The sequence below is a fragment of the Anser cygnoides genome, chromosome Z (genome assembly GCF_040182565.1).
Source record: "Anser cygnoides isolate HZ-2024a breed goose chromosome Z, Taihu_goose_T2T_genome, whole genome shotgun sequence".
Lineage (NCBI taxonomy): Eukaryota > Metazoa > Chordata > Aves > Anseriformes > Anatidae > Anser > Anser cygnoides.
In genome coordinates, this window is record NC_089912.1 from 41,469,771 (window position 1) to 41,487,483 (window position 17,713).

At 37.7% G+C, this 17,713-nt stretch overlaps 1 protein-coding gene across 13 annotated transcripts in view; it reads right to left on the reverse strand.

The window, feature by feature from the left end:
• Nucleotides 1-17,713, reverse strand: part of AOPEP (aminopeptidase O (putative)) — a 200,085-nt gene that overhangs the window by 60,303 nt on the left and 122,069 nt on the right. Inside the window, exons 14-15 of one of the 13 annotated variants that reach the window (XR_007169592.2) lie at nucleotides 15,730-15,830; nucleotides 13,376-15,632 (exon numbers count right to left, since the gene is read on the reverse strand). The exons of 10 other annotated variants lie outside the window; for them this stretch is intronic. Coding sequence is in view for 1 of the 3 variants with exons in the window: in XM_048080492.2 (XP_047936449.1) it covers nucleotides 15,801-15,830 (30 nt within the window). In the remaining 2 variants the exon portion in view is untranslated. Of the gene's footprint in view, nucleotides 1-2,198; nucleotides 13,344-13,375; nucleotides 15,831-17,713 lie in introns of those variants that run through there. 2 more of the 13 variants (XR_010827953.1, XM_048080492.2) reach the window with 2 other exon arrangements.

Genomic DNA, 17,713 nt, shown 5'->3' on the forward strand with positions numbered 1-17,713 from the left:
TAGCACTTCCAGTAATAATCAAATGCAGCGGATAGCCCTGAATCTTGTCTACTGTATAACAAGGTCAAACAAGCAGTGTTATCGAATATAGTTTTAAGAGAAATTTATTTTTAAATACCCTTTGGAAACTACAAAAGTTAAAATGAAACCAATATAGATCCACAAACATGTTTCCTGAAACACATTTCTTTTGGGGGGAGGCAAGGGAGGAAAAGCCGAGTCATATATACACTGTGCTTTCTTTCCACATATAAATTGGTCGATAAACTAAAACGTTAGAGAAAGCTACCCCTAGTCTGAGAAGAAATCAAAATGTGACTAGAGTTCTCTGTAAATCCCATTCCACTAATAATGGCTACATTTCTTTAAGAAGGCTGTACCTCTCCTTGTACCATATGTTCTTCCAGCATTTTGCTTTCACCTACACACTTTGCCTTCTCAAGCAATAGTTTCAGACCTGTATTTTTCCACTATAAACTGACATCAACCCAAAACCTGCCCCCTAACTATTCAAGGGCATGTAAGCACACAAAAAAATATTGTCCTCCTAAGCTGGTTGGGCGTGGTACTTGAATGTTGTACATTCCTTCAGTTAATTGAAAATTATCTCTCCGCTTTTCAAAGGTTCAGTAAACACATGGCTTGGCAAAAAGATACTGAGAAGCAAGCCAGGAATACCTATTTCAAATAACTTTTATTTCAAGTACACTGTTAATATATACGTTGATATGCAACAGAATTTCTGGTTCTGTAAGCCAAAATCCTCCTTTAAAAGGAGGAAAGAGGAAAAAATCAAAAAGTAGGACACTATTAAAACCTAAGGACTTGGAACGGAGACAAAATAAAGATCTTTATGTAGCTTTACTACCCTTAGTGAAAGGTAGCTTTACTACCCTTAGTAAAGCATCACAAAATTGACACCCGCCCTACACCTCCACCCAGAAGAGCAATTCGTGGCAGCCATACTCATTCTCCAAGAAAGGTCTCATCTATTACAGACAGGCAGCTGTTCTACATCATAGATTTGGTGAAACTTCTGAGCCTCTATCAATACTTTTATAATTATTTTATTTACCAAGGTACCTGGAAAACAATTTTAGAATATATCCATTCACAGAAACTGCATACATATCCTCTGACATGCTAAACAGTTTCAGAAGTTCTTAAAATGTTACTCAGAAGAAAGTCAGCTGAAAAATAAGAAAAAATGTTTTTATTTTGAGATATGCCAACTCTGAAAATGCCTGTTTCTTCCAAATACATATAGCACAATCTTTAGGAGTCTTATTATTTTAGAAACCTTATTAAACTTTTTTTTTTTTTTTACACAAGCTTGCTATCAGTATTGTCAATAAACATTAATATTTGCCATCAACTCTTAAAAGTAGTGTCTCAAATACTTTTTACTATGTCTTTGGTTACATTCATGGATTAGCATCTTAAAACTTAAGTTTTTTTGCATTGAAAGTCACAGAAATTTTCCGAATGCAAAGGTAAACAATCGAGAAGGTTGGTTTCAGCTAAATGCTGTTGGCACAGCTGGCTGAATTTCACAATATGGATGCAAAAAAAACACACGTATTTGCATATGGCACTGAGCACAGCTCTGTGCTCTCGAGCTTTCTGGAGTGAGCCTGTCTCATCTGCAGTCATATAACAGGCAGGGAATCGTGAACAGAAATTGTTCTCTGGGCTGAAATGTCAGTGCTGTCTGGTCCAGACTTCAAGCTGCAGGCATGCCTGTTTGTCTACAGAGTTGAAGAAAGAATTTTCTCAATAGTTCTACTTTAAATGGTCAGTGAGGGACATTTCCCACGACGCACGGAGTGCGTGCTATGTAATTCTGGCTGAGAAGCACAACCCATCTCCCAGAACTGTTGGTTTGTTAATTCATCTGGTAAAACAAGTTCAGTAGCTTGGAATAAAGTCTCTGGGCTCCAGACAGTGGGTATCCGGAATTACTAACACAGAGAAAACACTATTTTTGACGCGACTAGCAACACAAAAATGCACCGTTCAACCTGCCAGGCCTCAGAACAGCTTTTCTGAAAAAGCTGTGCCACCTCTGGGATGGGAGCAGCGCGTGTGCCGTCCCTCGGAGGTGATAATCCATTTCTCCGCGTTACCCTCAGGCGGCAGCCCACTCCCTCTGGGGGCCGCCATGTTGGTGCAGTCGGATGAAACGGGATTTTACTCACAGTCATGCGGCTCCTCGCTGCTCCCTCATCTCAGCACAGGGGGTCAGCTGCATAAATACCGGGCAACCGAAACTGCACAGTTATGACTCGACATCCTGTTTGCTGTGAATTCTATTTTTAACACTTTTATTATGCTAATAACGGGAACTCCCTGTTAGACCAGTTTGCTTGTTGTTATAAAGTAATTAATCTTGCAGTTAGTTAATCCAAAAATACTTTACCAGAGATCCAAGTGTGTATAAATTCCACTTCTCACTGTCAGTTTCGAGTTCTTCCCCACTGTCACCCCCCACAAGTGCTTGACCTGCACTTCAAGAGCTTCCCAGAGTGTCCTGAGAAGCAAAGATGCAGGTTTTCATTACGACTTCAGATGGGTCTCTCTGCTGTCTTAAAGCAGTAGAGTCAAGGAAGATTGTAACACAGAGCACCCATATAGGACCCAGGACATTAGAAAGAACACAAAGCTCAAAACAATTTATGCAGAAATATCCTAATAGCAAATCAGCCAAGAAGTTGTGAAAGATGGGAATTGCTGCAAACCCTTAACACCCCCTGGGAGATGAATATTCCCATCTGGGACAAAGCCTTTCTTTACACGGACAGGTACTTTTCCCTCGATAACTCACCGCTTGGATCCTATTTAAACAGAGGTTAACTTCCCATACTGTCTTTTTAAAAAATATTTCTTCCTTCTATTTGATTTAATAACTGGACATCTCCCTCAGCCCACTCCCAATTACTTACGGTTTGACCGTAAATTCACTACTTCTTACTGCAAGCTCTCTTACACACACGTTAAGCTTGCCACCTCCTGCTGAAAGTCAGTCAGCTTTTTCTTGCCTTCCCTCATTAAACAATCATATTAATTGTAAATCAATGTTAAAAAATGTCAATTTTAAAAGAGCTTTCTGACTGATCACTTACTTTGACTGGCTTACATGCAACATACACAGTCCTTACAGCTTGCTCATTTCAAACATATCTTCTCTTTAGATATCCAGAAGGAACGCCATATACAGACAGACAAAAAAAGAAATACATCACTAAAACAAAAACCCCCAGAGTAAATAATGGAAAATTAGCTCTTTTTTTCTTTTCATAAGGAATGACTTTAAAGCCTACAGAAGATACAAAGCCGAGAGCATCAGCATCAACTCAGAACCTCTGATGTTACGTATCTTCATATCTATCCTATCCTTGACTTTTGCTGAAACAATCAAAAAAGGATTTTAAGTAAAACCAGCTTTCTTATTAGCTGTTTTAGAAACAGCTTCTACCAAGAAACCTACACTGAGCAACCTTTAGATACAGCTAGTTTTCAGCCATTACCAATCTTGTCCATAGTCAAATTAAGATATAAAAGGCCCTATTTAGCTACTGATCTCCCCAGAAATTCAGTCCAGTTATCAAAACTACCAGCAGACTGTAAAAACACTCGATCTGGGTGATTAATAGTTGTTCTATTGCCAGTTGGGTTGAGAAAAACACAACAAAACAAAGCAAGAAAAGCCACAGCACTATTTTACAGCAGCCTGCTTTGTAACAGAAAGGCCTACCTCAGAAACGCTAGTCCTCCCCAGGTAAGTGAGTCTTCCTTCAGCATCTAAAATGACTGGGAGAGCTACTGAATTGAGCTAATGTATATACAGGCTTTTTGGCCATACGTAACTCCCACCTCCAAATTACAATCTTGTTTTATTGCAGATGACATCAAGGTGTGATCATGAGGTGCCACTTCTACTTGAGCTAAAAGGAAACCACTATATTCTTCATGTTATTTCAGTTTTTATGTTTTAGTATTTTCTGCGCGTCCAAAAAAATGCCTTAATCCTTTACAAAATTATCACAGACATATTCACAAAGCATCTGTTCTCTGCAGTTTACATGGTTCAACATCATCATCCATAAGAAGACAGGAATAAGAGCACAAAAAGAAAATAAATAAGGACGAGTGCCTTGGTAATCGTGCAGATTCGTTCTGTAGATAAATATGTATTTTCTTCCCATTTGTTCAATTAAAAAGAACAAACCAGCTAACATTAACATTTCACCTTCTCCCTCTTCTTTTTATAGGTAAAGCAGAGAAAAAAAAGAGCTCGATAAAGATTTAAACCATGTAAAGAACATGGTTTAAAACATTTATTACAATGAACATTCATTAGGACATTCATTGCAATGGTGTATCTGTTAACATTCTTTGTTTATAGATGAGTCTTCATGCTCAAGGTAGGTTTTTTTTTTTTTTGCAAACGGAGGAAATAGTTTGCTGAAAATCAAGTCTTCACTATGAACTGAAGAGGAGACTCATGGTAGAGAACATGGAAAGAAAACATGGAAAAAAAAATATGAAAATGCAGGTAGACAAGAAATGAAAATAAAAGGACTGCATTTGACACTGTGGAGAGACTGACTTTGTGATTGTGTCACTTTACCTTCCATTTCTCCCAAATCACCCAGTGCTGCTAAACCTGACACCAACAATGGAATAATCCAGCAACAACTGTGGAGATGACTCAAACGTAGATAGGCCAGAATTTTTAACATTTTCTCTAATCACACATCAATCTAAACATGTCATATACTGAGATATTACACTATTTTCAAAGCACAACACAATTCTTGGGTAAAAAAAGTTGTTGTGTGGTAACAGGTCATTTCAAAGTTTTATAAGAAGTTTCTGCCTTAAGTTGCATGCAACAACATTTACTTCACGATTCTCATTCGTGACGTAACCCATAATACTGGCAGAAATGTCTCCAGCACCCTGTCAAAAAGAATCACAGGCCAAGGAAACAAAGTAGAAGCTAATTCAGGCATTATCACATAAACGACAACATCTGCTAAAGTACTTCAAAAATACAAGTGAGGTACAAACAGAGAAAAAAAAAAAAACATATCTAGTTGATAGTTGTATGTAGCTACACATGCTTAGCAAAAAGGGGGAAGCCCTTTTTAGGGAGCAATTCTCAAGTATGGGAAGCTGGGGGGAGGTAGTTTGAGAGGGCTGTTTTGTTTTCAAGATTGAAAAAAAAATTGAGTAGAGATCCTTAACGTTCAATAAGAACCTTTTGCATCCTGAATAAATTTTTGACACAACAAAAAAAAAATACACGAAACAATTTGCATCCCAGTTGCCTGCTCTGTTAGTCACATGCTTCACAAAAACTTCAAATAACTCTTGTCTTGTAACTATGCCTAATTTAATATGAAAGTCAGAATTTTAGCTCAAACCCTTAGGGGAACTCAGCTGGATTACTGTTAAATCTTTGCCAGTGCTTTGGAAAAAGAGTCTGCATTGCAAAACACCCACCCAGTCCACTCTTAACTAAGCCAAGATGGTAATAAATTCAATAAACAGGAAAAGAGCCTTTTGCACTATACGCTAGCTTCTAGAATATGAAGAATATCCTTGTAAGGACATCTTTAACTTGACATTCCCTCTCTGTGTATTTTTACTTCTATCCCCCATCTCCTAACGTTAAAAGCAAACAGAACACAAAATTTGGTAGCCAAATTCTCCTTACACGTAACTTATAGAATCATTCAGATTGGAAAAGACCAGGACTAAATCATCTAGTCCAACCTTTAACCTAGTACTAAAGACCACCACTAAACCATGCTACAAAGTTCTACATCTACACATTTCTTGAAGACCTCCAGGGAAGGTGACTCAACCACTTCCCCGGGCAGCCTGTTCCAATGCCGTACAACTATTTCAGGACAGAAACTTCTCCTAATATCCAACCTAAATCATCACTGGCACATCTTAAGGCCTTTTTCCCTTATCACTTGGTGCTTGGGAGAAGAGCCTGAACCCCACATCACTATAGCCTCCTTTAAGGTAATTGTACAGGGAGATAACATCTCCCCTGAGCCTTCTTTAGTCTAGGCTAAACAACCCCAGCTCCCTCAGCTGCTCCTCATAAGACTTGTTCTCTAGACCCTTCGCCAGCTTTTTGTTGCCCTTCTCTGGACACACTCAAGAACCCCGATGTCCTTCCTGTAGCGAGGGGCCCAAAACTGAACACAGTACTCGAGGTGCGGCCTCACCAGAACCAAGTACAGGGGGACAATCACTTCCCTAGCCCTGCTGGCCACGCTGCTTCTGATACAAGCCAGGATGTTGTTGGCCTTCTTGGCCACCTCAGCACACTGCTGGCTCATATTCAGCCAACTGCTGACAATACCCCCAGGTCCCTTTCTGCCAGGCAGCTTTCCAGCCACTGTTCCCCCAGCCTGTAGTATTGCATGGGGTTGTTGTGCCCCACAACAACTTAAAGCAACTTTATTTTTATGTCCGGTTTTGGAGTGCTTTGCAGGCCAACAATGGGGCTATTTGTAATATTCCCAAAGGAAAACAGAAGCCTCCCCAGTGTAACATGCAGGTAGTGGGGCAGGGCGTGAGAACACAAACAGAAAGCCTTGAGCTTCAACTTACAATCAACAATTCTTTTCACAAGCCTACCTGGATCTCCTCGGCCAAGACACCAACAAGCATGACAAAATCTCAAGGATGTTATCTGTGTTGATAACACTTCATGGTTTGGTTACTTTTCATGTTGTCACTTCAAGTTTATATAAATTTTAAATGTAACTAAAATCATAATAATGAAGACAACAATATATTGATCCACCTTCTCTCATTTTCCAGTTTCTCCTCTGTGAAATGAATTTCGTTTTTGAGATCTGCAGGCAAGTTAGTGAGAGTTCATGCTTTTCTGTCCACAGTCAGGTTTTCATAAACATTTAACAAATACTCACAATGTTATGGCCAATTAAACATCATACAATAGTCTTCCAAAAGTAACTCTTCCACAGATTTGTTTAGTCACAAGGGATTTCCACTGCCATCCAGACAATTTTACAACATTATTACTCTCAAACCTTAGAACAAGCCAAATGAATAAAAAACACATTCAGATAAAGATGATTCAGGAAGAAGTAAGCTGAAAAACTAGCTTTTCATTGATGGAAGGAATACAGTCCAACACTGGCTAGCGTATGATTTTTAAACATGAAGTTGTATGGCAAGACGAATACAAGTAAGATACTGCAAAGCTGAAGTCTATCACAAAGGACAAATAACACTAATTCCCTTGCTGAAAACCATCAGTCATTGCTCAGACACCACCAACAACAAACAGACATTCCCTAAGCTCTCACAGTCATCACCTCTACCAATCTCAGTATGGTTTAGAAATATTAAGTTGGCTTAACAAGTAACAAAACACTTAGCTAAGTATATTTCTACATCACAAAGAAGCAGAACTCAGTCTTGCTCACCTTCTCTAAATAGCATAGTTCATTTATGTGGTATAAGAAAGGATAGTATGTTCCAGTAACTGCAATGTATTGCAGTGTTTCAGAGATAAAGACATCTCTGAAGAGGTTTCCCAGATCTTAACACTGGAAATGGAACAAGGAGCAAAAGGCAGAGGTTAAAGAAACACAATGACGCACCCAATTTCTCCTCAGTTGAAAATGACGACACGTCAGCTGAAGCAACAGCAGCACCATGGCCCAGGCATAAGATACATTCAGACCTACAGATTGTTTCTCAGTTCAGATGGGAAATGAGGAGATAAGCTAACAGGGAGACAAGAATTCCAGACTACTTTTCTCTTAGCCATCCTCCTCTCACAATTAATGCAATGTCATAAAGACACTACAGTTACGGAGCAAGGAAATGTCCAATCTTTTAGACATGTTCATCTCTTTAGTCTGAACAAAAATCAACCCACTTACTGTGCTTGATTTAGACCCATGATGAAAAGAATCATGGACACATTGGGGAGTGCTTTCTTCTGCACCCAGACATTTCAAGTATGACAATCCAATATAGACTGAAGTCTTTGAGTACTTTCTTTAAAAACGAGGCACCAAAAATAAAGCAAAGAATTGTAAGCATATGGCACCATGAAAGAGTGAATATTGCATTCGGACCTAGCCAAAGGATTACTGTTACGAGAGGAAATCAAGGTTGACTTTTAAAAATCTAAAAATAATTCTAAGAATGCTTCCTGTCTCAATGCTCTGGACAAGAGAAAACAAATGAAAAGACTTAGTGTCTACACGCCATCTAGGTCATTGGTATTACACAACCTTTTTAAAAACACTTCAAACAGATTCCTGTGCAGGACATTCACAGGCTCTAACTGATTAAAAACAAGTGCAAGATATGAAATAAACTCTGTAAGTAGAAAATGGTTGGTTTTCAGACGTCCCTATGTCCCTGACAAACTGCACAGGAAGCCGTAGGAAAATTCAATGGTCCGATCCGGTACTTTTAACTAAATATAACCATTTAAATATTTACTTACATGCCATTTTATACCAGGCACAGGACATTCGCACAAGATACCTACATTTACATTTCTATCTTACATAGTTGTAAAGCAACACACATCATTAAGATAATTATACCACTGTAATAATGAATTATATATAGAATTATTATTTCTCATAGTAACTCTTTACTACCTCCAGCTCATTCGTATCTCTTTCTATGCTGTGCAGGCACAAGACGATAGCACACTTCTGTTTTCTAAACTAAGAATCATGCCGCCCAACACCCTACCATACTATGTTAAAATTCCCCACCCTTCAGCAGTGATATTAGAAACAGCACATATTTTGAGGTATCTCATGCAATGTTAATGATTTTCTTAGATAAAAAAGGCACTTAGGAGTCACAAAATTGTTTGGGTTTAAAGGTATCCCTTTAAGATCATCAAATTCCAGCCCCCCTGTTATGGGCAGGGACACTTCCCACTAAATCATATTGCTCAGAGCTCCATCCAACCCGGCCTTGAACAATTCCAGGGATGGAGTATCCACAGCTTCTCAGGATAACCTGTTCCAGCTCCTCACCACCTTCACAGTGAAGAATTTCCTCCTTATATCTAATCTAAACCTAATCTCTTTTAGTTTAAAGCCATTACCCCTTGTCTTATCACTACACTCCCTGACAAAGGAGTCCCTCCCCATCTCTCCTGTAGGCCCCCTTTAGGTACTGGAAGGCTGCAATGAGGTCTGCCCGGAGCCTTCTCTCTTCTCCAGGCTGAACAACAGCAACTCCCTCAGCCTGTCTTTGTAGGAGAGATGCTCCAGCCTCTTGATCGTCCTTGTGGCCCTCCTCTAGACTCGTTCTAAAAGGCCCATGTTCTTCTTGTGCTGAGGGCCCCAGAGCTGAATGCTGTACTCCAGGAGGGGTCTCATGAGAGCAGAGCGGAGGGGGACAATCACCTCCCTCGCCCTGCTGGCCACACTGCTTTTGGTGCTGTCCAGGATGTGGTTGGCTTTCTGGGCTGCAAGCACACATTGCTGGCTCACGTTGAGCTTCTCACCAACCAACACCCCCAGGTCCTTCTCCTCAGGGCTGCTCTCAATCCATTCTCTGCCCAGCCTGTATTTGTGCTTGGGATTGCCTTGACCCATGTGCAGGACCTTGCACTTGGCCTTGTTCACACAGGCCCACCTCTCAGTCCTGTCAAGGTCCCTCTGGATGGCATCCTATCTCCTTCTATGGAAGAAGTTTGTAAACATACAGTCACACTATAACTGTGTCTTCACACTACTAGATTTTATGTTCTGAGAAGTCTAGGATCTCTAGATTTTATACAACTCAGCATCTTAGAGCAACTGTAAAAGTAGGAGCAATTAACATGATACTGAAAAGCATTTTGTTGTTATTTATGTCTCCTCTCCTGTCCTGATAAACAGATACGGCAGTTTTTCAAGAAGCAATTGCTTAATTCCCAGAAAAATATTACAGATGGTGTGGAATAAGGGGATGTATTAGAATAAAAGCATGATATATAAATTCTTTACACTGGTAAAAAAAAAAAATTAATATATTATCTTTTCACATAACTGCATCTATAAATTCAAGTAGGTCCAAATCACTTTTCCTATCAATCAATTCCTTAGTTTCTTCAAGCAATTGCTTTTCCTAAATGTGAATGCCTGTGCCCCAAAATAGAGAATATTAAAAAAAAAATAGTATTTCCTTCTATTTCTTTATAAGCATTTGTAAACCTAAGAGGCTTACTCATGGTAACACAAAATAAAATTGTTGAGATATAGACCTAATTTATCAAGCCACAATGAGGGTAAATTTGGGTGACAAACTCCACCTTGCAGGTTTTCCATACTTTTTTCATACTATAAGCTCGCATATGCTCAGAAGGGCACCTACTTTACAGGAGAGGGGAAATGGCAGGAGATGAAAGAAAATTGAGCTTAAGACAAAGGAATTCTACAGTTACACCCCCCACCCCCCATTATTATCTCTGCACCGGCCCCAAAGTCGTACACAATTGTTTCTTCTGTGCTATAAGAAAGAAAAAAAATAACATCTCCCAGTAAAGACGATCAAGGAAATTAGAAGTCAGATCTGTCCTTCAACCAATAGTGTTTGTTTGGAAAGAAGATCTTTAGAATGAATAACTAAGGCCTGCATTTACACATGTGAGTAGCTTTACTAAATTCATCAGAACTAAAGTCGAAACACAGAAATCTCTTGAATTCTAACAAAAACAAGATTATCATAGTTATTACAAAACGAGCCCTGAAGTGGCCATCTTTCCTTTGAAATAAATAGGATCCTGGGCATGGAAACATTTAATATTTTAGAGGCTTATTTCATTTCCTTTTGCAATACAGATGAGACAACATAAGTAAGATATTCATCAGCCTTCCCAACTAAGTCCTAAGCCCCTATCTTCTCATGTACTAGAGTGGAGGAGAAAACCAACTGTAAGGCAAATTCATTATGTGGGTGTTCAATGCAAGTAGGGCATGTGACCTGAATAGTAGATAGGATATGGTTCAAAAAATCAAAACAGTAAATGAAACTTGTGTCTCATGACCAAACTGTTTCATATGCTCAAAGTGTCAACCAAAAAGTTTCCTGTGGCTGGGACAATCGTAACATCTCCCTCATGCATCTGTTCAGATTCCCAGAGCTCACACTTCCGTCTTGCCTTAATTTGGACTTTCCTTATAGCAACAGGAATATGGCTGATTTAGAACACTAACAAATCTGTCTGGAAACAGCCAGTGGACACCTAAGTTAAAGGCAGAATGGAAAGAAAGACATGTACAGAACAATATAATTGCTGAAGCTTCGTTTTGATCAGTAATTTTTCTGGGTAAAAGCTTTACTTGAGGGCTGATTATTAGCTACAACACAGCTATAGTACAGGCGGACAACAAATTTCTTATACTTTAATAATCACCACTGAAAATCACTTCTGAATCAAAACCATAGAAAACTGAAGCACAGATAACTATACTGATATCCTATAAATATCCATGGTAATGTTGAGACACTGTAGTTTTGCACGTCTGCACTGTTCGCGTAAAACCTGTGAGCAATGCATCTGAAGATAGGAGCTAGACAGTTGTGAGTAGTCACTACATTTGCAACCACAAGAAAAGTAAAACAAATATATGCAGCATAGACAAAATAAGCACAGTATAATCTACACAACTTTAGGAATTCGATCCTGCCTGTTCAGTTAAGGCTACCCAGGATGTATGTGCTTTTAAGGGCCACCCTACTGATCTAAGAGTTTCTTAGTGGGTAGTTGGGGGGCAGAAGGGTGATGTTATAAGAAGCACCTGTGGCCACTATTAAGACCTACAGCTATGAAAAAGCAGATTAACAGCTTTCAAAATCTTTAAAACCAGTTCTGTAAAAGCTCTAGCGTTTGTTTTCTGTGCTCATGTATTTCTTTAAATGACAATTCTACATTTACAAACACCTACATGCACTTTTTACTATACAGTATCTGAACATAATCTAAACTGATAAAGACACAGAATGAGAACAATAACTAGGGATCATCACTGAAAAATTATTAAGCCTATTCTGGACAATTAGTAATAAACGTAATACAAATACAACACATTTAATACTGAAATAAAGCATATTACAGCCAGTAGACCCATTAAAACTCCTTTGGAGTTATTAGAGTCAGGTACTTCAGGAATAATTTTGGGACATTTAGACCAAGTGGATTATTCAACTGGCATTCCCAAGTGTATATTCTCAAGTAATTAAACAAAAATCCATAGGAAATACTGTAGAAGACAATTTATGGAGTATTTCAATGCACTGCATCACGTTTTTCAAATGTAGTAAGTTGGTCCAGATGCAAATGCCCTAAAACAGACAACTGTCTTTCTACTCCCAGAACTCACTACATCACCGCTCAGAATTAACTGTATAAAAAGTGGACAGTAAGACATTTGAGAAGTACTAGAAAGAATCAAATGCTTTCTGTTATTTTGGAAAGAACAAAACTGTTCCCACATTTTCCATTTCCTGTTTAATTAAGGACAAAAAGTACTTGTAAGCTAAGGTGTAAAGGAGCCCATATCAACCACTAAAAATGACTTTTTAACTAGAATCAGCGATAGACTCAAATGTTGGTGACATTAGTAGATTGCAGTAATTTATCATGTGATAACATGTGCAAACACTGCCTCATTCAAATGTCTCCAATGAGACTGATTAACAAATACTGTTCTATCACTGGAGTATAACCAGTTCTTTCTACAAATCAAAAGGGAAAAAAACTCTCCACTAAAACTGCCTTTTTCTTTCCTTCACAAATCTCATTTTTTACATTAAAGTGACCTTAATCTTTCACTGCACAGGATGGAGCAGGCCAATGGTTTGAACCGCCATAATTACTGTAATTATCTGTAAACTTTAAACTATTTCAACACATGGCCATGCTGGCCCGAGTTCTCATAATTTAGAAATTGTCACCTCAGACTCTGAAAGGAAGCAGGTGCATCATTGTATGTGTGGTGATAAGTCGCAACATTGATCTAAAACTGCAGCTTGAATGTGGCCTAATAGGAATATTCAACCTTTGACAACAGAATAATTATATCCATCTGGGAGACTCAGTGTGAAATGCACTATACATTTATACTTGTTAATGAAGGCAGGTGCTATTAAAAAGGAAAACAACGTTTTCAGTAGTGTCATGTCAATATAAGACATAGCTGATACTGGATTCAGAATTGGACTATTTTTATTTTTTTTTATGCGTATATTTTTACCTATAGGCACAGGTATTTGCTGGTGCTATGGAACGCATCTCAAGTCAGCTTTGAGGCAGGGCAATCCTAAAAAATAAAGTGTTTTGGAGCTGTACAATTACAGTTTCCAAACAATCCATAAATACAGATATTTTTATGAGGATAGAAAGCTAAACACTGAAAATGTTTAACGTTAACAGCCTGAAATTGCATTCCTATGTATTCAGGGGGAAGGTTTTTTAAAACAACACACTATTTCTGAAATGACTTAACATTTACTGCAATTATACTCTATGCATGATGTGCATTAGAATTTTCTTTCCATGTTTGACAAAGGAAATAAATGTTTTCTGCTAACAATGGACACCAGCAAACACATAGTGTTCCTACAGTTCTGTAAGATTAAGAAAATTTGGCTTTGTAAGGTTCCATAAGTGATTCCACTGAACACTTGCTGAAGAAGACTTCAGGACTTGTTACAATTTTTTCTTTAGCTGTCACGCACTATGCGGTGTGCAAGTGCAAGATAAGTACTTCAGATTTGGTCCTTGCTTTGATTCTCATTTTGGTGGATTAAAGTAAATGCACTCATTTTGAAAAACACAGAATACATAATAATTAAAAGTTTTAAAGAAACTTTAATGCCTTGTATGTTACTATTCCTTCATCTGAATTAGCAGGACATTATCCTGAATAAATTCCCTAGTTAAATGGAAGCTCTCTTAGCACACCATATTTTCTTCCCTTTTTTTTTTTCCCCCCCCTCCTCAGAGACATCGAAACATTTTCTACTTCAGGTATAACACCACAACTCGTTATAATGAATTGCAAGAACCATTTCTTGTGTTTTAGTTACACTGGTGATCTCGTTGTTAAAGTACAGAAGAGTTACAGTATTTAGCATTAGTCATACATACCACAACTTCTTTATTTTTTTTAATTAAAAATTTAATTGCTATTTCAACAAAGTAATTTTTGTTCAGGTTATTAACAGAGCTTAAATACTACTACAACTGCAAACCTCTGGAGTGAGAAGAAAGTGAATGATCAATGGCAACAACCACCAGGAAAAACAAACAAACAAACAAACAAGCAAATTTTCTGTAAACTAACAGACAAACTTAAAACACATGAAAAACGTACTTCCAATAAAGCAGGAGAAATTATTATGGAGAAGTTGAATTATCCCTCAAAGTTTCAGTATGGAATCAAACTAAAACTGAAAGCAGACAAACTCAAGTTTGACAGTTTGCAACATATCATCTTCCTTACTGTATACACACACACTTTTCAATGCTCTCTCCCTAACTTCTGTGTACGCTTGGCATCTCATCTTATGACACTTTTACTGCTACAGGAGTGCTTTCAAAGCATCTTTTATATTTTAACACTGTATTTCATGTAAAAGTGAATCAGTCTCCTCATAAAAAGAAATGTTTCCCGTCAAATTTGACAGCGGATACATATCACATGCTACAGTACCACTATTCAGACTAAAAGATCATTCTCTTCCAACACTCAGAATTGGTATGGACAACAGAAACCTTTTTCAAACAGGCACAGTCCAGTAAAACAACAAAAAAATATAATGCTTAGCATTTCTCACACTCGTCTCATCATAGCAGAACACTCATTTTAACCAATCCTTTCCAATCTTTGTTCTACTTTCCTCTAATTTTCTCACATAGACAACATTCTGTATCAATACATATACCGACTGAAGAATTTGCTGACCAGCTAAATTACAAGGATGAAGAGACAGCATAAGATTAAATAAGGAGTAAAGAAAGTACAAGATGAAGAAGGTTGACCAAAGCAGAAATGCAAGGGATACATATACACTTGTGTCTGAATGTGGGAGTGTCATATGATTATCTACAGTACTATATCAAATAAGGTGAGCAAAAGGGAGGAACTTAAAAAGCAGAAAAAAGTAAATAGGAAGTAATAAACAGTACTGAAGATGACCAAAAGAGACAAAGAAGAAAGAAAGATCACTGAAACAGAAGCAGAAAAAACAGATTTTAGTAAAAGCTAGGAAAAAGAATAAAACGCTTGAGAGAAAGAGCAGTAAAAGGTTTGAAATGGAAAAAAGTTAAAAAATAAAAAAGAGAGAGAAAAGCAAAAGACCTCTTAGTTACTCGTCTAGAGAGTCCTTCTCATCCATAAAACTCATTACACCACATTAATCCATTGTGTGAGGGTCCACGCTGGAGAGCACTACCACACCTTTCTACACAAGCTTCCCCACTGGTTCATGTGCCCCCTGAGTGCAGTTAGCACTACCAGTTACACAGTTCTTACCCAGCACACGCTATGTTCAAATCTTCTTTAAATGCAGAGATGTGTGTGTACAGCCAGCTCCTGCAAACTTAACTGTTTAGAAGACAACTTTTGTCAAGAAGTAATTCCCCCACAGTTGTCAGCAACCTTTCCTCCACAATTCTGTTTTACTTATTCCATAGTTAGATACCTCTGTTCTAGATTCTGTACTTAGATGCAGAAGTGGTTGCTTTGATTTGGCTGTGTCTCAGAATAGCAAAGTCATCCATCTTGTATTAGAAATAGGACTTCCTATCATAAAGAAAAAAATGATAGAGGAAAATCGGACAGCACAGGAACATGAAAGTTTAGAGGCTATATTTAAAGTTTGTGCTCATTCTGAAAGGTTAAGATCAGCAAGATCAATGTATAGCTTGGTTTTCTAGCTGTAGCAAACAGGTCAGTAACCTTACTTTAATTACATTTGTGATATAAGCTGATACCCAGTCTTTGACTTTTCTGTTTACTTATTGCTCTGCTTCTTATCTTCCTGTTTTCACTTCATTGTTTTACCTCTGCCTCTGTTGCTTTCTTCAAAGGTACCTTCGTCTTTCATTATTTACTTTCTTCTTTCTTGTTTTTTTGTTTATCCACAAAGGATTACTTGACCTATGCCATGCTGTTTCTACTACAAGCCAATATGAAGCCAGATGAAAGTCAAGAATTCTAGTGGAACATAGATTAGCCCCATCCACTCTGACTGGGCAACACCTACCTGGACTGGTAGGTCTGTATGGTAAACTTAGTTGGAACCTAAAGTCTGAATCCAAATACTGCAATAAGGTTCTGCCAGTACCAGGGAGATCTCACTCCTTTTTCCTCTCTTCTCATCTCTAACTCTACTGGAAAAGTCATTATTCAAAGGAATATGATTCCCATCCTCAGTCCCCAATCAACAGTTTCAGTATCAAATGTAAGGTTATCTACATGCCTTTTCTTTCCCATGCAGTTGAGTACCCCGCCAATGCAGCTCTCTGAATCCACACAGAATCTCTGAGAATTGATACTTAAGGATATTAGAAGAAAATGCGTATTCTTGCCTTTAATCTTAGTTCACACTTCTGCTTACAGACCTTACAACAATGTATTTTTAAAAAAGTAGGCGTATCTTAGTTTAATACATTAGTATTTGCATTTCTAACACAGCTGATCTACACCCTATAGATTTATCTCACAAACCTTGGAACAGTAGAAGCTGAACAATATCTCAAATATAAATGGAAATTTATCATAAAGGGGTTTTGCACTGAGGAAGCTTTCTCCTATAAAAAGAGATGAAGACAGTGTAATATTGTAAGATACTTTTAACAGTACTTTTGAAGATGTGGACCTACTTTGTACCATTTCAAAATTCCTTCAAACTGCATGCAGACTGTAGCTTATATTAGGGCAATTTGGACCTTCAATGCATTTTGCTCAACAATTTACACTCTACTTTAAGAAATTGTTCTTAATCTTAACATAAATTATTGTAAATACAAATGGTAAATGTGCAAAGAAACATTCACATACGGGAAAACAAACAAATTGAATTACTTGGTGCAATCATTTATGTTTGGATTATGTCATTCTAAAGTGCTAAAGTGCAACAAATACAAAACACCTTTTCCTAAATGATGTATACCAGTTACAAATTAAAAGTAATAGCAAACTGAAGGATGCAATTTGGTGATTTTTTAAACTCACCATGGAGCTGGTAAGTCACCCACATACAACAATGCACTTTGTAGACATTTGTCAAATACTGCAATGCCCATACTAAGGCAACACATCCCAGGAGTTGGCAGTCATGCTATCAGCAAGAATTTGGCTACAGAAACAGCAATGATTCATCATACATTCTAGAAGCACTGTCGAAACAGCAAAACAACATACTGCTATTTTAATCCTTTAAAGGTAACAAGGGTTTAAAAATAATAATTAAAAATATATTTCTATAACCAAAGCAAGCAAGAAAAATCGTAATTCTAATGCATTTGGAAATATATCCCTATTCATTTGTGATAGCTATTAAAAACTTTTTTTTCCCCCAGAGGACATAAAATAGTTATTTAATACAAGTGTCGGCTGATTACTTACCTCTCTACTTTGTAATTTAAATGGTCAGCTTAACATTATAGCACAAATGTTTCACA